Here is a 25,018-nt window from a genome sequence, read left to right as displayed (position 1 = left end):
TGCAATTTAGTGTCGGTCATTTTAAGAATAAGATTGTATTACTATAAATATATATTGTAATTCACACGTATGAGTATTTTATTAAAATACTCAATCAACTTATAGTTCTAACACCAAGTATCTCATTTTTTTACATTATAACCAAGAACCGAAAAATAAATTTGATTATTGAAATTCTATATTGTGACACATAGATATTTGGTGTAAGTACTATACTTTGGTACTTGTTAGTTAGCACGTAAAAGTGGCGCCACGCTCAAAAACCACCAGTTGTTACTCCCCACTGCGTTTTCCGTGCTGTTCAAACCCAAATTAACCATTATTATATTCGTTTAGGTTAGGTTTGGGTTTGAACAGCAAATGGACGTTTCGCAACTGTCAAATTTGATCATGGGGCCGTGCTAGCTAACAAGTACTAATATTTCAATTCATGCAAATATTATTTAATAAATGTATAAAGTAGATGAAAAAAATATTTATGTAAAATAATAAACAGAATATATGTTAATATTGTTGTGAAAAAAAATAAATAAATACATAAACATGCTTAAATATAAACTAGTATCATTTCATACAAAAATGTTTATAAATAATTGAATTAAACATACAGAGGAACAGACGTAAATAACTAACCAATGTTAGATTAACTTTTAATTTCCATTTTATTCACAAATTCTTCCATAAAGGACATCGGATGACACTCTAGAGTTCTCAAATTAACCAGAGCTATTGTGTGTGAAGTTGAGAAAGGCGGAACACAAACCAATCTTACTTTCTGTCCTTCGTTACCTATGAAAAAATAATATTATAATATATAAACATAATAAAATCCAATGAAAATATACCTTCATATAACTCAGTTTCATATATATCAGCATTTCCCACAAAATAAACATCTGGGCAATTATCAAATATGAAAGGATCTGCGTTATGGCTAGGGATACAAGGTAAAGTATCAGGAGCCGTCGGTGCAATATGACCCCAACTTAACGTCGATCTGAGAGCCTCTAAATATGAAGATTGGGAACTATATCTCAATACGTCTGCGATCGGTTGACCGGAAGAGCCAGATACTATTCGACCTTCAAATAAATAAATATTAAAATAAAATATCAAATTGTAGTTAAAAATTAATGTATTGTACCTCCGATATCACATTCATAAGGATTAGTCACTCCATTGAATGAATTATTTTCCAACGACTTCGGAAACATGCCTGTAAAATATAAAATTATCATAATAATAATTAATACACGTAGAATAAAGCTATTTTATACAAAATAATTACAATAATGCATAGGCTTTTGAGGCAACATAATGTTAGTGGGATCAAATTCTCCTGGCATTATATCTACAGCGATATTTTGGCACAATAGATCGAGTAAGCTGTCTAATTTCTGAACAGCGTCCAATAAATCATATCCAGGTCCTGATATATTCGTACTTATCGTACTGATCACATTATCTCGTTTTAACGAATCGCTTGGAATGCCGCTAATAGAGTTGCCTAAAATATTGTATAGCATTTACATAAATACAAATGAAATTTATAATTATTATTTAAAAGAGATATATATATATTAACCTGCAATAATTAATCTAACAACTTTAGATACTTCCACGCGTTCCTTTTGACCTCCAACAATTCCACACAACCAGTAAGCGAATAACTGAATAGCAAATAAGTTATTTTTGATTGAAGAAAAATTTAGTCCAGAAACTATTGCTATATATCTGAAAAATAATTAATAGTTCGCAATAAAAAAATTTCACCGTTTATTTTTATATCTAATAGTTCTATTATAATAAACATATATTACTTATCATCTTCCATTTTCAATGATTTTTGTGGTAAACAATTAATCCAGCAACATTCAGTGACATGAAAACTTCCATCTCCTTCTTCGTAACCTGAAATTTCAATGACATTAATTAATAAAAAAATACCAACAAATTGATGATGAATTATAAAACAATTAATATTTGGATAAACTACACGAATGATTACATTACATAATGAGTAATTATTATCTATATAAGGATTACAAACATTAATTCAGTAATTTGATATTGATGATAAATAAACTCTACGATGCTACAAGAACGAGATACACACTGAAGTCAATTGTGTTTCCCCAAAAAATCTCACTTTTAAGATAAATATAATACATACATGTGTACTTATATTTGAAATCATTGATTTAAAACAAATTTGTATTGACATCATATCCAAAAATCATATTTAATACAACTATGCTTAGCATTAAAATCATTGAAATATAGAAAGGTTGATAGTAAGAAATTTTGTGAAAAAAGCTTTCTGTATACAAAACACTACTACTGAAGAAATAGTCAGTTTATTTATTAGTACTATTACTAGAAAAATTAGCACATTTGATTTATATTAAAATCGTCATATCAGTTTTTATATCTCGTTTAAAAGTAGAACATAAATATGCTTTATAGTACAAGTTTCTATGTATTTAAACAAAAATAATTGGTGAAATATTATTGGTGAGTAAATTTCTCTTGTATTATACCAAATTATAATCTCAGCTTTTAGAAATTTATACATAACGACCACCCATAATCGTCACATTGCAATTAACTTGAACAAGATCCATTAAGAGTCGTAAAAACTAAAGAATATTTGTCCTATGCACATGCGAAGAAACAGCGTTTATATAATGTATATTTTTTCTGGCAAAATCTACGCAAAAACAGGATTGTGAATGCCATAAGTATAAAAAGAACGTGTGCACTTTTAAATATAACTGACATTTCCCAAACACTAAAAAAATTAACATCACCATCTCTCTGAGCAATTAAGTAGTGAAACTGCAAATTCCACTGCTGGATTTATGCAACTATAAAAATAAAATAAGTTCCAGATCTGCCTCAAAACAATCAAACTTGGTATAAGGGGATGGGAGAAGAGAATCGTTGATCTCCTCCCATTTCCCGATCGTATATAAGCGAAGTCTTCGATTAGGACTTGAAATCAGCACTGAACTTGCATCCAGTAGAGCTTATGCTAAATCGGCACAGACAGAGAGAAGCAACGGCTTCTCCATAGATCGTCAGTCATGGTCTAGCCTAGAATCGCCAAGTTTGATTCATTTTTGATTATTTATTGTAACTTAAAAATAAACACATATGCCAAGCACCGAAAAAAATAATGGTAAAAGTCTACAGAATGGTAGAATAAAATAATTATTTGTGAAAAAAAATAATAATAAATATTTTTATATTTTTATTTAAAAGAACAATCGATTAACACAAACTAATGCATTAACTTTAGAAGAGCAATTACGTTACTTCACTAAATATTAACGGTTATTGAAAATATTTATAGTTATCTTATTTTTGGAACAAAAAAATGTAGAATTAATTTAGCGTTATTATTAATTGTGCAACTAATTCATATTAAATTTCAACAAAAAATATGGAACAATAAGCAGTGATTACATAACGAAAATGTTGAACAAAACCAATGTGTGATATAAATATAATCGTTATCAAAACTCACGAGTTGTTCCTTTGATTAGTCAAAGATAGCAATAGAGCAATATAGCATTAAAAATCATATTAAGTTGTTAATATTTTGTTATAATAATGTTACTTTTATCAACTTAAGAACATACCTAACACTGCACAGACTATTCCTGTTACTATTTTTGACACCTCAATAACGTCGCCTCCCAATCTAATTTTTTGTAGCTCGTCTTCTAATATTAAAAAGTCATCGTCTTCCACAAAATTCGTTCTAAAGAAACATTTAAAAATCAATTTATTATATTTTCATATATATGACAAAAGAATACCTGGAAGGTTGTGGTATTATCTCCAGCTCATCCGATAACTCTCTCAATATAGTAGGTTTCAAATCTTGGTGTTTGAACAGAGTACCGATTAATATGCAAGTTTCTTCTTTCTCCTCCTTAAGCTCGTGGATTTTTTTAACCTGATACTTGTCGCCCCATTTCAAATTAATCCTTTTAAGCAACGATTCTCTCGATGCGCTCAAGCGAGCCGCATAAATGTGAGCGTACTGCTTGGAGAAGTCTTTTGTGCAGTTCAAAAATCTGTCTGATAAGTTTATATAGTCGCAAGTGACTCTGGAGATGACTTCATCCGTCGATGGATCGATTTCTTTAAATTTCGCAGCGGTTTCACTTGATATTTTCATTTTGAAAATTGACTAGACGCTCACATTGACAGGAGTGGCGCCAATTCGAATCGAGAGCGGTGTTGCCACGACGATGAAACGTAAATATAATGATGCCATATGATAAGCATCTCAAATATGACTAATATATTTTGTTAAAATACAAATAGAGCAAATGTGGTATATTTATTGCAAAATATATATTGTTTTATAAATAAAACGTATTCTTTATTTAAACGCGGTGTAATACCGAACATAATTTTATATTGTATTTAAATTGTTATTTTTGCTCTTTAATCATTTATTTCATGTAAACTTTTAAAAGAATTATTTATGTAGTTACATTTTATATTTTTATGTCGAAATTTTTTTTTAAATGTATTTTTAATTAAGATTTTTAACAATATTTATTTATAATAAAGTAGCACTTTATTATAAATGTATTACGTTTTATTAATATAAATCATTGATCCACATACTCGTAATTATATGAAAATATATACGGGTGAATAATCAACTGGTCTCAAAAAGCCTGTGCTAGAAACCGTTATGTGCCGAATTTTAATCGTATTAATTTAACGGTAATGATCGAGACTAAAAACTTATTATCTTGTACCTCACATACGTTGTATTTTGCTATTTTACTTACGTCCGTGTTTTATTTTCTAACTTAATTTTAAAATTCTCTAGTCCTCTAGGTTTGTATTTTTTGCATCTAAAAACTGCTGTAAAACTTAAAACTTGAAAGAGCGAGATCCGGAGAATAAAAAATTACCATTCAAATTTATTACCTTTTTTCAAGAACGTTTTGCTAAGGTACTCAGACGTCCTCCCTTCGAGAGGATTGTTTTTCTCAGAAATGTTGTCTTCCTTGAACAAAAATGATCGAGGTGAACTTGTTTTAGCTTAAGTAGCAATAGCCTTTGAACAAACATTTTTAATTTCCAAAATGGCCTTGTGGGAGTCTAGATTGGTTATGGCCAAAACTTGGCAGCACTTGAGTTGCACTGGTGTGACAGTAATTCTCCCGACTGGCAATCATCTGGGCATTCGGACGCATTGTCTCGCGTCCGCTTTACTAACCAAAAAAGTGTTTACACACTTCATAATTCAATAAAATATTACTGCAGCGGCTCAATAGGTGTCTAATTGCCACCCGTCACCATCCCGTCGCTAGCCTTTTTTTAGCTTTCGCAGCCAGCTGTCCTTCATTTTTCTCGTACATAAATTTTCGAGTTAATCTTTTTATTTCAAAATCTAGTCACCTTAGTTTTGCACATAATGCGGCTTTAGCTGTGGTCATATGAGATGACATCACCAGTTGTAGATTTTGAGTTTCTCGAGTTTCGACATTAATCTCTCCAATCGTTTGCAATCGACATTCAATGTAATGGATTCGTGATTTGGTAACAATTCAAAATGAGTCATTCTTTTTGAACTCCACCACACAATTTTTTATTTAATCCGCACTGGGCTTGTTTTTCTGGTGGATTATGTTTGTCTACCAATTGCCCGTGGTGTTTATTAATGTTATAAATTACACATTTTTAGTAGCGATGGACCTCAGAGGCTGGTTTTTATCGCACCATATAAGAAACGAGAATTTATACGTTGCATTGGATTCATCAGCGTTCCCTATTTGAAGGATATTTTTTTTAGATGCGACCGAACATATTACAAGAAAAGTATATACTAGATACTCCCTTAATTTTTAAGCTAGGTGTAAAAAGGTACATATATTTGACATTACCGATGTAAACCTATTTATTATAAAATTAGTTTTTATGAACAAATTGAGAGCAACCGATCAAGGGTCTTCACATCTACAACACCTCAAAACAACAAATACTAAAACTTGTGATGAACTTTGCAAAAATGTAGTACAAACATTAAGCACATACATTTTAAACTAAGCGTTAAACCATTGTAAAAGAAGGATTATTTCAATCGTTAATTCTTTGAAAAAGTGTTTCAAATACTTTAATGCTTTAATTTAGGCAGAAATCGTCCGTTCCATTTTAATATTAAAACTTAATTTTTAAACAGATTACCGTTTTATTCTGAATTATTCCGGCTAGCTTTCACCCCTGACACTATAAAACAATAAATTGAATATTTAAATTTACATTTTAAAACAACATTACTATATATTCACCTACAAAACAACCTGATTTTATCTAATAAATGAGTTTTATTTGTAAAATCAACAATGTTCTTTAATATAACAGTATGTAATGAAATTTATGAATACCATTTATTTAATAATATGATATTAATAAACTGGTAATTTGCTAACAACTTCATTTGGATCACCGATGTTACATGTCAATATGGACACGAGCGGTCCCTCCATTACTACAACTCTTATTGCGCATCTTTCCATTAAAAACTTCCATTTTAATTCACCTCTACCGTCCATATCCATGTTCATAAATTCACGAACCTGTGAATATAAATTAATTTAATGTCAAAATACAAAAATAACATATTTTAAAAAAATAATACCTCACAACCCAGTACATTCTCAGCAAACTTTCCAGCGAGCTTACAATTAGACAATGAACCCGTATGATCAGTCATTGTTACTCTGATATCGAAACTAGTTTCATGTTCATATACTTCATTTCCTGCTATGTAAGGACAATTAGCCTTTTCACACAAATATTCAGGCGCTTTTAAATAACTCGAACAAGCACCACTATAAAATTGTGTTATATTTAGATACCAATACCAAAATATACCTACATACATATATATTAAGCAAGAATAGCTACCATTTAGTCACCGTTAACTTTGAAGGACCGTCGAGATCAATTTGTGTAATAACAGCGTATATTAGAGCAGTAAATTGAACGTGTTCTTTAGAATTAGCTCTATCCATAATTTGCTGAACGGTCATTACTGTCCGGATACTTTTTGCTGTAATAGTAACATAATTTAAGTAAATAATTTAGAATTGTCGATGTTAAAGTAACTTACGGTCAGGAATATCATAAGAGATTTGTTCAAGAACAGCCGTCTTTTGTAGAGGTACGTGTCTAGCGTACACTCTGAGTGACTCCGCTTCAGATGTATGCGGATCTTCTGTTATGATAGAACGCCCGTTGATACGACCTACTATAGATTTATTAAACTCACTCCATTCTAATTTTATATCAGACATGAAAAGTATTGTTTCGCGTGACTGCCAAGATGAAGATCTGAAATTAATTGATAATTTAATATATTTAAATAAACACCATTTGTATCACATATACCTTTTAATCGATTCTGCATCCCATAGCATGATCTTCAAAGGCATTGTAGTACTTTGATCCATAACAATAATTTCACGATGAGAAATTTCTTCTCCTAAACGTTGGTCAAATTAATAATAATAATTGTATGTAGTACTAACAAAAACATAATATCCACTAATATTACCTAATTTTGTTTTAATTATTCGAGTAGAAAAGACTGACCTTACAGCTACTAATAAATCTACCATCTCTTCTCTAATATCTTGGGCTATGTATATTCATTAATAGTGTTTATAAATGTAAAAATATAATTAAACACATTGAAAACTTACTATTATTAATAACATCTGCTAGTGTAAAATAGCTGGCAGCTGCTTTAGAAGGAATGTGTAATAAAGGAAGAAACTTTGTATAATCATTTGTTTCGTGGATCGTCATTTCAGATTGTCTTTCATTCAATATTAATTGAAACGGAGAAGATACCTTGAAAATTAATATTATATTAAAATGCTAATGTTTGAGAACAATCATATTAAGATATGAAGACCACAAATCAAGAATATATTAACTGACATTTCTGACAAAAATTAGTAATAATATCCATTATACTTTTTAAGTTTCATGCTATCTTACAATGCTTGAAAAGCAGTGGTGTTGTGCTAATAAAAAAAAAAAACAGTTCTTCTCCTCCAAAAACCCAACTTTAGTTTCCAATAAGTCAATCTCGTAGGTTTACAAAAGATAACGTATATTTACATGTATCGCGTTCAAAGTCATTATTCGCATTCAACTGATTTTTGGTTTCAGTGATGGCCCTTTTATATCCGTCTTTGGCGCTAATTTTTTATTTTATGAGTTTTTTTCTAATTGGCTTAAGATTTATTTAATAACAATTAATAATTATAAGCTGATTGGACAATAGAACTCCCTGGATCGTCTTATAATGTAGCTTTTAATAGTTATGTTTTACTAAAAGTAACGTAAATTTTCTTTTGATAGGATTCAATTAGCGCATATAATTTATCATTTATTAAATACTACCAAAAACATACTAATAGCTAATATCTACTGTATCCGTGAAATAGAATCTAAAAATTCTGTATCTATTTTTAAAATGTGTAAATTTTGATCAGTTAACATGTTTTTGCCTTAGGGTCTTTATATATGGTTTACCTTTGGTACAAACTGCTCATTGCGGTCATCTAATTGTCTAGTTTTTACTCTTGGACTTAATATATTAACTGAAATATTAATTAAAGTTACTAAATTGTACTTAAAATATTACTTTTATTTATATAAATATGTTGTATTATTATACTAATATTTTGATCTATTTGTTTTCTATCCCTCTCGTTATGTGAATAAAATATAATAGAGAATTTTTATTTCCATGATGACGTTACTTTATAGTACTATTTTATTAAATAAAATCTGTATTAGTGCTAATAAATGTTGATTGATGTAAAAAAAACACACATTGTGAACATTTCTAACTCTCTCGCTATATGTACAACGCTCACAAAAGAGAATTTTCATTTACAAGATGGCGGCGTTTTTTAAATAAATTAGATGAAAATGTATTTTTTTAACTACGATAAAGCCTCTGTGTCCTTACCAACGTCTCCGATATGAAACATTTCATCGAACGAAGTGACGAAATACGGAGAGCCCCATACGATGCAATTGATGAAGTCGATGGGAGAATCTCTCAGAGTAAAGTTCCAAACTCCGCGTGATTCGTCCGGATTTTTCTTCGATTTGAAAATCCTCGGTGAAGATTTGCCAATTATGATGCCGATGATTATTGAATTTGTAACTTCAACATTCAATGCGTTTAATTTCATTCGCTGCAGGCCTGACATAATGTGGACGTTCTGCGTTTTCTTTTAAAACTGAAATTTGCGATGGTCGAACATAACACCAAATAATTCGACCATAAACTATTTTCACGAAAAAGTTTTTTTTCATAAATAATATAAAGAAAAAAAATGTTGTTCAATTAATTATCTTTTTATTTCATTATAAATATATTCAATATTGATATAATATTTTGTTCCTTTGTAAATGTTAAAAATATTTTTTAAAAATAACACAAAAAAATCAAACATTCAATCTCAATTTTGTATAATCACAGAATCGCACATTTGTATTATAATACAATTTACAGTGGCGGATTTATATAAAATCCTATGCTAAATTTCAAAGGGGTCGGGAATATATTTCTTAGACGCCTTGTAATTTAGTTATCCGCCACTGTTAAAACATATAATAATAAATTAATAAATACTCTTAATCAAAACCTTCACCTTACAAATCCGCACCAAGTCGTTCAATTTCATTTATGAAGTAAATCATATCTGAACGCTCGAGACCTGAATTTTGGAAGACGATTCTGAAAAAGTTGGGCAAGTCATTGAGCGGCTGATAAGTTACCATCATGGTGCCTTCTTTCATCATCTTCTCTTTGATCTTCGGGGCGACTTTGTGCAACTTTTCTTTGTAATCCGGATCGTCTTTCTTTCCTTGCAAGCTTGGAGGCACGTACCAGAAGCATATATTGGTGCATTCCGGATTTTCCAAGACCATTTCGAAACCTTTTCGGTTTTTAACGTTTTGCGTAAAGTATTCCGCGTTGTCGAATACTTTATCAATATGATTCTCAAAGCCGTCTGTGCCTTTCGCTTTCCACATAAACCAAAATTTGAGAACGTCAGCTCTTCTGCCGCATTGGATGTGCTTGTCTCCTGTATCGTATTTCGTATCGTAAAATTTGTCTTTCTGGAACAGATAAGTGGCGCTGGCAGAATGAGCGGCTGACAAAATTCCTTGATGGCGAAGCAGAAGCGTTGAGCATTGTTGTGGAGCTGTTAATAACTTGTGGGGATTCCACGTAACAGAATCGGCCCTGCAAAAAAAAACATAATTAAAATTCCATTCATGTAAAAAAGTTGCTAAAACGAGTTCTTTTGCGCTACTGTACTCCCTTGATCTTCGTCGGAAGGCTAAACATAACAAGTTCAACACACTTTTTCCAGTTAATTTATTTGTTCGCCTTGGAATATTTTAATCATAATCGAGTCGGATATAAACTGCGTTATCGCGTCATTGAACTGTAATCGATAATGAAAGTAATGCAATTACCTTTCGACGCCTTTGAGCAACTGTTTATATTTCTTTGATATCAGAGCTCCACCTCCCCACGCTGCGTCCACGTGAAGCCATAACTTGTATTTTTCGCACAAGTCAGCAATTTTCTCCAATGGATCAAAAGCTCCCAAAACGGTAGTACCAGCAGTGGCCGAAACCATAAAAGGCGCGGCATTTTCAGATTTGGCTCTCAGGATTTCACTCTCCAAATGAGCTGGATCCATTTTTCCCACAGCATCAGTTTTGATCAAATACACATTGTCAGAACCTATGCCCATATAACAAGCCAACTTCTTTACGGAATAATGAGCATCTTCAGACGTGAATAACACTAGTCGATTGCACGCATAAAGACCTTTGCTCTGAAAATAAATGTATGTATTAGCAGTTGAATAGCTTATTGAGAATGTAATGATTTTTATTAACATTTACCTTGATATCTGGATTGAAATGGTATCTAGCGCAACTAATAGCATATCCGTTTGCAATAGAACCACCGGGGCAAAATATTCCGTCGCCAACTCCACCAGGAAATCCGACAATAGATCTCATTTCGCTTAAGACGGCCTCCTCCATTAGAACAAAGACTGGAGCTACTTCATATGTGTATACGCTTGGGTTTAAGGCATCTCCTAACCATTGTCCTACTAAAGCATAAGGATCAACAGATGAGAATAATTGATTAACGAAATAAGGATGTCCAGTCTTGACAGAGTATTTGATTATGTCTTCAATTCTTCTCAATAGTTTTTCTTGACTTTCAGGCTTTGCTTCTGGATGGAGATGAAGAATTTTCTTTAGAACTTCCGGCTCCGTCCATTCTGTGACGCGATTCGTCTTCTTCGTGCCTTGGAAGACGGCTTTTTCGATCAATATTTTGGTCGCTTCCTTGATGAAGTCTTCATGTCGAGATTTGTGTGGAAGGCTAGCGAACCAGGCCGGTGGGGCGACCCGCTCTTCAGACTCTTTAAGGACTCGCGGCTTCACCCACGCTTCGTCTTCCGAAGAAGTTGCTCCGCAAGATCCGCTGTCTGCAGCCTCTTCAACCATCGATTCGAAATAATCTGGCGTGTTGGCAGGCATCGTATTAGATTGTATTTTGCAATCGGATTTGCGGATTTTCTTTGCAACGGAACGGAAGTGAAGTGCAGCAGTGTGCACCGGAGCTGGCTAGTATAAACAATGAGCGAGTGTTCAACCTTCTTAGCGTTTAAATAGGCGTCCAAGAACAAACTCAAATGCTGTGTTTGTTTTGGTTTCTTTAGATGTAGAAGGTCGCGTAGTTTTTCAAATTGGCATAATATCATCCCCGCTAAACCATAATAAGCAAGGACTATAAATATCAGTAGTGCTCAACCAGCTAAAACAGTGATACCAATTTTTTTTCTTGCGACCCAATAGTTTTAAATCTTGCCAACCTAACCTTGCTTAAGAACTATAATCAAAAATATACGAAAACTAGATTTGCTAAATTTGAAACACACATTTTAATACTTGTTTAATGCGACACAGCTATTGATTTTATATTGTTATGTAAATTAATACTAATAAAGTTTTTCCTATATAGGTAGCCAATTAACGGTGTTTGAAAATTGAACAATTAAACGCATGCAACATCCGAAATTGATCAAGAGATAACTATTTGGGTTAAGGTCGAATATATTTTCTAAGCAATCTATGTTTTATGGTTAAAATGCATTTTTTACCACAAACTTTATTTTTAATCAATCATAAACACCGATCTACCGAAAGGCCCTCATTTTTTTCTTAATCATGTTCTGTTTATTTTTTATCGAAGCGTAAATTACTTTTTTATATACTTAATTTATATTATATTATTTATTATAAATTACCAATTCCTCGGTAATTTGGTGATTTATGGCCTTGCGAATCTGAAATGTAAGTTTTTGTTAGAGCTCAGAATGTATTATAATAATAAAATTTCTGAAATTGTAAAAGGATATTTGGAAAGTTTATATACAAGGTCTGAAAAAGATATTTAATACTTTACAGGCCGATGACCCAAACATGCGTCATTGTTAAAAGCTGTTTGTGCGTTTTTCAATATCATTCAATATAAGATTGTATAGAGTTTTACATATATTCTAATGTGTGACAGAATATTTTTACAACAATAATTTTTGTGACAATGATTGTTCTTCAAATAATGTCTTAAGCTATAATTATATTATTTTGGCGGACGAATGGTGACGGGTGGTAATTATAAACAGATTGGGCCACTGCAGTAGAAGTTTCTTTAAGTATATATTATATTACTTTTGATCTACATTTCTACGTTTAAAGAAGCCATTAAAAATCGACATGTATGATGCTGATTTGTATACGTCGCATTTATAAGGAAAATAATATGTATACAATTCTGACACGTATACAGCAGTACCATGGGGAAAACTCATGGAAATTTTACACGTGTAGTACCAATTAAACTTAATTATTTATAATATCAAATAGCAATTGTTTCATTGTTAATATAAAACTAAAAATTATATTCTCTATCGATATTTTTTATGGACAGTATTTTACCATATTTTAAAAATTAATTGTTTAAAGAAAACTCAGCCTCTTCGAAGACCTCCAAGTCTCACTTTTAACATTTTATTAGACCGTGTCCGACAGCTTCAGGGTTACTATCCGCAATACAACTTTTTCTACCATTTCCAAAATCGCAAAGGAGAATGTCCTCTTAATTAAAACAAACGATAAAGTTGTAACTGATATGCAAATTTTACCCGTTCAATGCCACAGATATCATCCTTCCGATGTATAATTTAATACAGCCAGATTGCTAAATAATTTGCGAACATTCTTCTTGTATTCGCCTATAAGTTAGTGTGGAACACTCGATGTGAGTAGTGTGTACTATTTCTGCATTTACGTCTTTCACATCCATCGCGCGTGATTTTTTTTATAAGCATTCTATAGTCATAGTTCACTCGAGCATGCAGTCAAGTGTAGATAAACGTGTTGTTATAAATACTATTTTTCCTGTATCAATTTTCACTTGAATGGATCAAATTATCTCAATTATTATACGATTTTCCTTCATAAGAAAAAATCTGAGATAATTCCATGAATTTTTTCTGTAACTTTTCCTATAGGCATAGCATTAAGCAATTGCGTAATATTCTCATTAAGCATTATCAGAAAATACACTAAAAAATAAAATATAATTTTATTTCATTATTCCAATACGTTTATGATTTCTGCCGATAATACATTCGACACCAGTCATACATATTATCGTACACGTTGTACAACAGTATCGTACACGTTGAAATATATATTATAAACCTTCCGTTGCAACGTGACATCCGTTAGCCCAATGCGTTAAAACTAGGTAAACACAATCAAGAAATACTAAGCAAGTAGTAGACAATAGATTAAAAACAAAGTTTGTGTATCAGAAACATCTTTTTTTTACTCTTATATTTGTTATTTGCCAGGCGTGAGCCTAATGCGTTACAACGGCGGTAAATACAATCAATACATACAAGTAAATTGTTAAAGACCAGACTTACAATTCTGTTATAAATCAATGCCATCTATTGTATTAATTATAAACTATTATTACAGTTTACAATCAATATATTGCACTGTATATGACTTATCTCGATTTTATTTTAATTATTCTTCACGATATTTATTATTATTATGTTTAGTTATATACATATAATTTGAAAGTAAGAAAGTATTGGTAAAACAATAAAACAAGCGGACAATAAAATGCTGTTATTAAATGCTGCCTACTGACTGTAATTTCTGAACAGTGTATATGTATACCTCTCACCGTTTCTTTCAGTTTCATTTCTGAATATTTATAAAAAAAATCAGCATTTCATCATTAATTTTCATATATGATGCAATTCAAAATGAATTAGAGAGCAAACGGACAGATTTTATTAATATTATTATTTTTATCGCCTCTTAACGAGCGAATAACATAAGACTTGGGTTATATTACGTTTTAAATCCTCATTAGTAAAAGCTATAAATTAACTGATAGCTCTAGACAATTTCACAAAGTTAATTTATTTAAAATTAAATTATACTTATATTAGTATTTAATATAAAAGGTCAGTTTTTGTCTCTTGAACTTTTTTATTACCTTGGGTCGGTTAATTATATTATAATTGACTCGAGACGGTTAAAATTGAACGTTCATTTTATAATGGGAGCGGCCAGTGTTATATATTGCAAAATTTAAATTGCATCAATTCCAAATACAACTACGTGACTATTATTATATAACTGTTAATGCTAATGGAAATTATTCCGTTCTACTCTATAAAAAATACTATATTGAGGGTTAACTTGCAATTGAATCGGTTAAAATGTGTCATAAAACTGAAATTAATTTATATAATCAAATTCAGGGCTGGCCCTAGGTAAAAAAATTAACACTATTTAATAAATATTTTTTTAAATATTTGTTCTATACTACTCAGAAAAAGTCTAAAAAATATTAAGCTTTTAATATATTCCTAAAAAAACTGGTAATCAATAGATACGTTTTGCATAGGCAGTTGATGTTGATGCAAGATAATCTCTAGTATCTAAAATCACTACTATTATCATAGATAAGCGCCTCTTTGAGTAGAAAATCAGATTTCAACCTATTTTAATGGTTTGAATCCAAAATGAGGAAAATAATAAGATAAGAAAGATTTTTCATAAAGTTAATTCGTGAGAGCTAGTATTTTTTTCCACTGCTTATTATATGTTTTTCTCAAGTTTTACATGTGCTTAATATAAAAACCTTGCATCATTTATATATCTAATATTGTTTCATAAAATTAAGGATAATTAAGTGGAAATGTATTACCAGACGAGATATCTATATATGTTCCACACAGTACAAAGCAGTGAAATGTGTGTAGCATACATATACATATATGCAAGATGATCTTGAATGTGTCAAGGCAAAATGTCAGACTGTCATTATCAACTCTTGAAATTTAGATTTCATCTTATATTTCAGCTAAAGGCCAATAAACCGAAACTTTATTTTGAACTTCAAAAGTAGTATTTATCTTTAAGAAAATATTATTTACATATATTGATGCACTTAAATAATAGCGATATTTTTTATCAAAAACTCGAATGAGGAATATCATTTTTTTGCTAAAATGTGGCACCCTTATAATTCAGTACACATTAAATTAATAAATAATATTATTAAACCCAAATTATGGTTATTTAGTAGTACTTACGTTTTACATATATTGTGCCGTGAACTTTAGGAATATGATTTTTTTTAATATGTATGACTAATTATAATAGCGAATAACCTTCCGCGTCAAACTTCCGTTTATTATCGCATGTTTTTTATTTGGAACGGGAAGTAAATGAAAATTACAAGTTACATATAAGTAAAATGTATTTTAATTCAGATATTGAGTCATTATTAATAATATTCTGTACAGAACTTTGCAGAATATAGATTCAATACAAAACATGTTTTTTTATTACAATTCATGTTAGTGCATAAATAATTTACGCATTTTAAACACAAAGCATAAACTGATTGAGTCATTTATGTAATTAATTTACATATTTTTTTTATTTCCGCAGATTAATTAAATATATCGCTTTAACGTAAATTTTAAGCCTCATATATTTATCTATTGTTGTAAATCTACAACTACAATATAAGGCTTTAAGCATTATAGCATGTAAAATTATTTTAGCCAAATTATAGACAAACTATGAATCATTTTAGTATAAGTTCAATCCTGGCACTCTACCGATACGCTATTTCGGTACGAATAAATTTAATAATTACATTTGAATAGTGAAACTATGAAGTAATGCATCCACTGCATCTACAAACTGATCCATTTCGGGTTTATTATGTTTGCAATACTGTAAATCAGACAACTGTCAATAAACGCGTGTGTTCAAAGTGCTATATGTTACAACTTACTTATTATTAGTAATTAAAAAATTATTCAAATATTTTATTTACTAATAATAATAATTTACGGAGAGATTTATACTTCATCGTCCTTCTGAACGAATAATTTCCAACGTAGTGAAAAAAATTGAAGAGACTGGAAGCTGGGAGATAGGGTAAGGCCTGTGCATGTAAGTAAATGTGTGGCCAAAGACCCGGAATTGACATTAAATAATCATAGTGCTATTATAAAGGCCTTTGACGACATCACAGCCTCCAAAAATAAAAGGGGTTCATTCGTTGTTAAATCGTTTACAAAAAAACATTTCTGTAAATATACATTCTTTGAATAATAAAATTGTAGTTAAAAAATTGGCATTTCACTTCTTCCTTTATTAAATTGCTAAATAAAATATATATTGTAAATGTTAACTAGCTGTATCGTCAAATTTATGCAACACGTTATACATGCGAATCATTGGTGTAATATTTTTTTAAGAACTCTGAAATAATTTGTTAGTTAAATGAAACAATTCAAGACACTGCTCTTTGGTATTGTTAATTGGCAATAATTTTAAATATGTGTATATTAGTTTAAAAACTACAAATTAGACATACCGCACAAAGAAGCATAAGTAGCTTCAAATTGTAGACTAAAACAGACAAAAACTAGACTTAATCTTCTCTATCAGAATTCTTTTACTTCTTAGAATTTTTAGTATAAAAGGAAAATTTTATGCCTGTTTATATACATACATATGTATGTATATAAAAAAATGAGTAGCATTTCCTTCCATTTTTCATAGTTTTAAATTATAAGTTCTAGGTATATTAATTTAGAAATTACTTGGAAAATTATATTTTTCTGTTTTTGCATTACATATACGTTTATAATACAAGAATCCTTAACAATATAATCTATATTCTATACAATAAGTAATTGTATATCTTCAAAATCAATTCCATAAAACAAGACTCAAATATTATTAAAATAAAATAATAATTAATTTGTATAAAATACGTTTTTATTTAATACATAAAATTATAAAAGCAGTTCAACACAATTGGATAACCATTTGATAGTATTGCATAAATTATTGTCTATATCCCACCCAGTAAGCATAAATAGGACAAAACCACAATATTATGATATATAAAATAATTATAAATTATGTTGACTACATATTAACAACATAAAATAATCATTTGTTTAGCTCTAACTTCTCACAATACATGTTGTTATTTTTAATGATAACATTCAAAAGTAAGATATTTGTTGTACATGGTTTTAAATATCAAATCATGCAATGTTAGAGCTAAACGAAAGATACAATAAAATGAAGGATATCACATTTGAAGATAATCTCTAAATTTATATTCCAATTCATATTATGGCGTACTGAAATATTTTTTAATGGGTCCCATATTAGCTTCTATTCAACTCAATCCTATAAATTATAATTAATCGTTACACTAGTAGTTTAGTTTATTATAAAAAATCTACATAAATTGACACTCAAAAATGATTATCATATTTATTAATTATTATATAATAAAACCTGTAGAATATGTGTTATAAAATATTCATATGCCATTTATTATTTAACATGCCTTATTAAAAAAAAATTAATTAGAGATTCAATAATACGTATTTATGTATTATATGTAGAAAAATATGTAATAATTTCGAACATTGGAATTCTATGTACGCACTAAACACTAAATAATGATGAAATTGGCTGTAACTTTGTGTTTTGCTTTATACTTTTCTTTGGTTAGCATATTTTCAAAATAGATTTGATTAAAATACTGTACTTTTCTTATATGAATTAACATTATAGTTTAAAACACAAATTGCTTTTTAAAAAAATAAGTAGGTACATAATATATATTTGCATATAAAAATATTACATTGCACAATGACATATCCTATATTTTTAGATTAACGAATAACATTCATAATGGCGAATATATACCTTAACAATAGAAAAGGTCAATTATTAAACATATTAATATGTGTTTTACATTTGTAAATTAACCAAAGTATGCCCCACACAGGGTGCAACGAGTATTCTTCATAGCCAAACAGCACAGTATACCTAAGGGGAAGAACGCTATAGCGCATAGGATTCCGAGGCATGTAAAATCGTCTTCTAAGACGCCGACTCGACAAGCTGGACAACCACCGACGACAAGAATTTGGGACGGCATTACATAAGTTGTGCTGATGTTAGTCGGTATCGTGCCGTAAGATGGTACGTTGTCGTTGAATCCCTGAGTTGTATAAGGTTGATATCCCGGTGGTAAAGTTTGGTATGCCGGCGGAGCCGTCGGATATCCATGATGAACACCTATTAAAAACAAAAAAAATGTATGATTCGTTCTTTATCGCGTTTAACTTTAGCTTTATAACCTAAAATTGTACAAATAATATTTAATTGATTACTAAATAATATGCGCACTTTGCAATAATAAATAAAGTTAATAAAACATAAAAAGGATACCTGGCATGTCGGAATTGACGGCTGAATATGGCGGAGGCTGTTCATTTTGCTCGTTTTTGTTCATTGTTAATGATCATGCGCCCAGAAATGTACAATTTAGAGAGACGTCAACAATGACAGCAAACGTCACGTGACCCGCAAGTGGTTTGTCATAAAGTTCAAATAAACTTTTTTGGTCTTAACATTTATATTATTGAACATCTAAAAATATAAAAAATCGCAAGAGGGAAATATTTAAATTATTAATATCAATATCTAAGCATTAAAAAATTAAAGAAAAACATAGTACTTGTTAATTATCTCGGCGCCACACTCAAAAATTAATAGTTATGAACATTTGTTCTGGTTGTAGCACTAACGTCTGCAAGAGTGGTCAACAACGTATTGCTACATAAATGTGATTTAAAATGTAGAACCTTTTTTCACCGTGCGCGTGTATATTTCCCAAGCATCGGTTAAAAGTCGCAATTAACCGTTTATCAGTGTCCTCGCGTGTTATTCAGTGTTATCACGACACTGATAAACGGTTAATTGCGATTTTTTAACCGATGTTTGGGGAATAAATGCGCACAGCGATAAAAAACTAAGTTTAAAATTGGCCACTTTCACAGACGTCAGGGCCAAAAACAGAACAAATCAACATATAAAAACACGCAAATAATCCCATATTTACTAATAAATACTTTTATTTAATAATTCATCAATTTATGATACCTATATTATTCCAATATTTCCCACGAGAATCGAAAAAATTGCACTTCACTTATAATATTGCTTTTAAAGTTTCTAAGCCCATGTGCGTTTTTTCTGTCATTCAAATTTTATTTACATGTGAAAAAATGCGTTTCTTTAACCATTTGTGCCTGGCATAGTGCAAATTCAATCACTTTCTTAATATTTTCATATAGAATATTGCTCTTTCCAAAGTGATTACATGTTTCTGTTCTTTTATATTTCTCTTCTTTGTCAGCATCAAGTTCGTCTACTTTTATCACAAAATTTTGAAACATATTGAAAACTGTTTTTAAAACTAGTCCACTTGAAGAAATTAATGTGTACATAGTGAGGTTAGCAAACATCTAAATATTGGATACATTTTTGATAAAAGCTATCAACACTGAATTTAAATAATACTTTTTGGTCCAACCATTCTCTTCCAAAAGTCTTAATTGATTACGTACAGCAAGTGGTAGGTACTTATTATCCATCCTTTCTTTTAATTTAAATTTTCTATTTCTGCAACTACTATATTATCACTTTCAATATTTGTTACTATATCATAGAATAACATAGCTTGACTATGCATGGAATACAACCATGCTTCTGAGCTATCTTCTTCTTCAAAAAAGCAGCTTCTGCAGATCACATAGACAATTATCAATAGACATAAAATATTAGTTTGAATGAGAATACAGTTTTAAAACTCTTTCAATTGCTGACATTAATACTTGCCATTTAGTTTTATTGTATTCTAGCAAGCGCATATATTCCACATCTGCATCCTCACAAAACTTTTTCAAAAATTCCACTATTATTTTAATTATATAAAAATGACCATATTTTCATAGAAACAGTGAAACACTTTTATTTATTTTTTCTACCTATTTTAAAATTAGCCTGATTTCTAGATTATTTAAACAATTCAAATAATTTTGGATAGGACTTGTATCATGATTTACATTACACATATATTATTAGGAAATAAATCTGGCAACAATGGTTTACTACTTGAGGAAATAAATCTGGCAACAATGGTTTACTACTTGCTCGCTCGGAGACCGCAACGATTTATTTGCACGTTGTTGCTCTATTTGCGTTGCCACTATAGATCCCGACAATTGCTTTTGCGAAAGAGATTCTTCCAGATTCTAATTCTTATTCTTTATCTGTATCAGTTTCTTGATGACAATTCCTTATAATTAGGGTGATCAGATTTTGAAAATATCAAAAGACACTAAAAATAAAAAACTTTTTTTATTGCTACAGAAGCTAAAAAATGTCATTTCTGAAATTTTTGATCAAAGATCATCTCTGAAATTTTTGTCCAAGGAGGATAAAGGAAGACAAATTTCTGCGGAAACTAAAAGAAAGAAAAAGGTCATTTTGGATTTATTTTTATTTAAGGACAAAGAAGAACAAAAATTTTGAGGACAATCCTCCTCAAAAGAGGTCGTATAGTAACCTTATTTTAATAAATACATGTTGAAAAACAACATTAAAAATAGTTTTTGAAAGAAATCTTTTAAAGTTATTGATTTTTTTATTTTTTCTGTTATTTTATTACATATGTATATACATCTTATTGTGTTTTTTATAGTCAATATACAATATATACTCTATGGTCACATAGCTCATATTCAAGTTTATCATTATATGTATCTTGGCACATGCTTGTTATTTAATTTCTATATTTGTAAGTCGATATTTATATTATATTATAGTGACATCTAAATGTATTAATAATTAATATTATAAAAATATTCACAAGTATCATGTTTAATATGCAGCATTTTTGTACTGTTTTTTATTTACTATAATACCTAATAAATACATTATTAATAAATATACATTAAAAAACAAGTTTATTTATACAATATTCATATAATATTTATATATTAAATGATAAATAAAATACTGTAAAATTCAGACAAAAGTAAGACTATAAATTAGAGAGCACTGATATTAGGTGAATAACACAGCTATAAATGTTATAACAGAGGTAATAATTAATAAAAAGCAGATTATTTTCAAAAACCCAAAGCATGTCAATTTGTTTGTATAAAATACTTCCGAATTTGTTGGTACTACGATTACAGTCTGTGTGTTTGAGGCTGGAATATCCATAGGTTGTATTCTTTCATTGAATTGGTGGGATCTTTCTGAAAATGAGCATATTTAAAGAATATTTTAATAGTACTTTTTTAAACAAAAAGATAAATCATACAAAGCTGGAACGGTTACATTTTTTTAAAACTATTTATACCTCTTTTTTTATACATGAGGCAAAGTTATAACCTTACAGTACTTACATATAATGCGATATAAACTAAAAACTTAAATTCAATTACTCATCGAGAAACATGTAGTGTTAGATATTCATGAATGTTAATGGAAAAACACATTTAACATTAAAATAGTTATTATTACCTGATTCTTCATAAGAAGGTGGAAGTCGTGGCTCCATATTGAATGTTAAGCTATCTAATGTGTACTTAACGTGCGTTGTAGATAGTCTTTCTAGAATAGAAGTTTGCAACTAAAGCTGGCAAATATAAAATAATCAGTTGAACAAATTTATCTTATCAGATGTCATTTGTAGGAATTACATATATGCGTCATTTTATCTATGAATAATAAGAATACAATGAAAAAAATCACACTTATAATTATAGATAAATTTATAGTCATCAAACAGAAAACTTAGAAAATATGATTATAGATAAAAATGATGTCATAGTAATAATAATATCAGCTAATTGATCTAGAAAGTAAATATTGTTTCGGTGAGTTTTAACCTACGGATGAAGCAAAGAATTATGAGCACAGTTTATTACTGCACATTAAAAATGTCATGTACAACTGACCAGCCTAATATAGCTGCATATATAAAAAATCGATAGGCGAATAAAAGTTATAAACACATTGAGGTGGATGTACGTTGGGACAGGCGCCATGGGTCGAACAGATAGGAACGCTTATTATTGGACGATATAAAAAAGTTTTTAATAGTTGTTATAAAAATGTGTATTTATTTTATAAATATAAAATTATACAAAGGCATATATTAAAAAAACATATAGGGACCAATCACGTTGCTTTAAATTAATTATCTAATGAAAGTGTATCCCACAATTCGTACACCTTTTCTCCGTCATCATTAAACAACACAGTATCCCAATGGGGAAAAAGAAGATTGCCATCAAAATCCCAAAAAGTGTATAGCTGTCATGCAAAATACCAATTCTACATGAAGGGCATATTCCAACTCCTGGTGTGATTAATAATGCAGTTTGTGCTGGAGGTTGTATGGTAACATGCACTTCTTGAGGTTGTTGGTTTGGTCCTAAAATTAAATTTGTTAGATATTTGAGTAATTATTGTTATATGTATTGATAAATGTTAATTCTTACCCGAATATGGCGGTGGTTGTTCCATTTTATTGTTTTTGAAACAGTGTTAGATCATAAATCGAACTGGTTTGACAATACCTCACCAATAACTGGCAATCTACACATTTTTGTTTCTTATCATAAAAATTATCTTATCTTAAGTAAATATGATATCGATATATTGTGTAAGAACTAATGTGTTTTAAGGTGCCATTTTTTGTCAATAATATATTTAATAATAATAAAAAATATTTTAGAAAACGTTCCAATCTTTCCATATGTACAGTAATAGATAATTAATTTCAACATTTAAATTGGCTCCTATTTCATCTGTTTACATTGGATGTAATTGGATAAAATCATGGGTGAGTCAAATGTAAATCTTAAAAGTGCGATTAGAATCCATAACACCACTCTATTGTAAATTGGCAGCAGTATTAAATATATTTTGAAGAGTATGAGTCAGGCACGCAACACGAATACATAGCAGTAGTTTAAAATGGCCGATAAACTTGAGATATGCATTGAAGCGGAGCAGCGCTCTGACATTTGATTTTTTTAAGTAATGAATGAGTGTGTCCAGACTGCTGATCATCGTTTCGTCGAAATAAGCTGTGGAAGACCTCTAAAAGTAGTAAAACTAATAGATTTGTGTTCTTCGAATTTACTAAGAATTGGTGTAGTTTTTGGACTGTTATCAACACCAATAGTAAAAGAACATGCACCTACAACCGTTGAACCATGGTCAAAATTACAACATTCCAGAGCCAGAAAGTCTAATAATATGTGTAGGTGAGATTTTGTCTCATTCCAAAAAAAATATGATATGACTTTTTCTCAATTCTATATAAACAAGAAAGCTGCTATACTTCCTCATTTTCATTCGGAACTTAACTTTATAATCGACCCTTTATGAAAATTCATCAACCTATGAAAATTGCATGTTTGTGTACGAATGAACATGAAACAATGTGAGTTCTGTAACATACTCTACTTGGTTAAGGCAGGCACACCGATAGTGAGTCCATTGTAGCAATTAAAAGCATTGTGAAGAGAATTCTCCTATTAACAGTTAACTGAGCAAAATGAGTTTAGCAAACTACACCGTTTATGATGTTCTGCAGCTCCATAATGTACCACACCAGCTGACTTATGTATTGGTACCAAGAATTCGACAGCGCTTTTATGTGAATAAAAATACTTCTTGGAGATGAACCTTCCTTCATCTGCAGAAAATATTATGTTGACTCTTTTGGGATGAGATAGGGTTAATTTTGAAGCACTACATATCTAAGAACACAATTACGAAGAGAAATGACAACGTACGTACATACATATTTCTCCTCAAGAATTATCTTCAATTTGCAATTGAATCAAAACGACGTTTTGTAGACAAATATTACAACACGACAATTTTTAGCTGCATACTGTCAACAACAATCCAAAAACCTAACTTTTAATATTAAACGCCATAGAAACATAAAAAATAATGAATTTTTGTATATTTTTCCTTCTAAAATATTTAATAAGACATGATAATGTGATAGTATATATTATATAATTTAATGATCCAATGTAACCGTATAAATTCGATCCCAATAACAATGGCCTAATGTATTAGTTATTATTGAAATATGCTTATATTTTAAAAAGAATTCTTATTTTGTAATTGTGTTTGTGTTTGTAATAATAACACAGATGTTACATTATTATTTTATTATATTTTCAATATGTTATAATATATAATTGTTAAAAAATAATGTGCTGAATTAATATTTAAAATGTTTAATGAGTATACACAAAACGACAAATTTTATATTTTCACATATTCGTTATGAATATGTGTATATGCATATATAATATAAATTTTAAATTGAAATTTGAAAAGGTAATGTCATACAAAATTGGCATGTTTGTTTACTAGTTAAAAAACAAAT

General features: G+C 29.8%; 4 protein-coding genes and 1 long non-coding RNA gene across 6 annotated transcripts; all 5 read right to left on the bottom strand.

The window, feature by feature from the left end:
- Nucleotides 1–498: 498 nt before the first annotated feature.
- PolD2 (DNA polymerase delta subunit 2) lies at nt 499–4,271 on the bottom strand. The gene is made up of 8 exons (XM_088190283.1): nt 3,825–4,271; nt 3,645–3,766; nt 1,821–1,911; nt 1,586–1,734; nt 1,289–1,507; nt 1,145–1,216; nt 846–1,082; nt 499–789 (listed from the first exon to the last, which is right to left on the bottom strand). Exons 1-8 carry the CDS (start codon nt 4,187–4,189, stop codon nt 644–646), a joined length of 1,401 nt encoding a protein of 466 aa, XP_088046409.1. The 5' UTR covers nt 4,190–4,271; the 3' UTR covers nt 499–643.
- Nucleotides 4,272–6,398: 2,127 nt separating this feature from the next.
- On the bottom strand, nt 6,399–9,276 carry hdm (meiosis specific with OB domains hold'em). Of its 2 annotated transcripts, XM_088186719.1 has the most exons (9): nt 9,023–9,276; nt 8,581–8,648; nt 7,740–7,890; nt 7,592–7,675; nt 7,426–7,519; nt 7,148–7,368; nt 6,943–7,087; nt 6,674–6,866; nt 6,399–6,611 (listed from the first exon to the last, which is right to left on the bottom strand). In XM_088186719.1, the coding sequence occupies exons 1-9, from the start codon at nt 9,267–9,269 to the stop codon at nt 6,441–6,443; spliced, it is 1,374 nt and encodes a 457-aa protein (XP_088042845.1). In that variant the 5' UTR covers nt 9,270–9,276; the 3' UTR covers nt 6,399–6,440. The 2 variants fall into 2 exon arrangements, with proteins under 2 accessions (XP_088042845.1, XP_088042853.1); XM_088186727.1 differs by lacking the exons at nt 7,592–7,675; nt 7,740–7,890; nt 8,581–8,648.
- A 125-nt stretch (nt 9,277–9,401) lies between these two features.
- b (glutamate decarboxylase-like protein black) lies at nt 9,402–11,742 on the bottom strand. Its single transcript, XM_088191703.1, has 3 exons — nt 10,987–11,742; nt 10,549–10,916; nt 9,402–10,312 (listed from the first exon to the last, which is right to left on the bottom strand). Exons 1-3 carry the CDS (start codon nt 11,635–11,637, stop codon nt 9,715–9,717), a joined length of 1,617 nt encoding a protein of 538 aa, XP_088047829.1. The 5' UTR covers nt 11,638–11,742; the 3' UTR covers nt 9,402–9,714.
- Nucleotides 11,743–17,471: 5,729 nt separating this feature from the next.
- LOC148238866 (membrane protein BRI3-like) lies at nt 17,472–19,134 on the bottom strand. The gene is made up of 2 exons (XM_088192847.1): nt 18,973–19,134; nt 17,472–18,819 (listed from the first exon to the last, which is right to left on the bottom strand). Exons 1-2 carry the CDS (start codon nt 19,034–19,036, stop codon nt 18,503–18,505), a joined length of 381 nt encoding a protein of 126 aa, XP_088048973.1. The 5' UTR covers nt 19,037–19,134; the 3' UTR covers nt 17,472–18,502.
- A 2,032-nt stretch (nt 19,135–21,166) lies between these two features.
- Nucleotides 21,167–23,316, bottom strand: LOC148238865 (uncharacterized). The gene is made up of 3 exons (XR_015809871.1): nt 23,103–23,316; nt 22,120–23,035; nt 21,167–21,851 (listed from the first exon to the last, which is right to left on the bottom strand). It is a non-coding gene; the product is annotated as an uncharacterized LOC148238865 (long non-coding RNA).
- Between the last annotated feature and the right edge of the window lie 1,702 nt (nt 23,317–25,018).

Source organism: Plectrocnemia conspersa, unplaced genomic scaffold, assembly GCF_051122295.1.
Source record: "Plectrocnemia conspersa isolate PC_06_02 unplaced genomic scaffold, ASM5112229v1 ptg000001l, whole genome shotgun sequence".
NCBI classification, from domain to species: domain Eukaryota; kingdom Metazoa; phylum Arthropoda; class Insecta; order Trichoptera; family Polycentropodidae; genus Plectrocnemia; species Plectrocnemia conspersa.
Note: the sequence above shows the minus strand (reverse complement) of the source record. Positions and strands in the feature narration are given on the sequence as shown.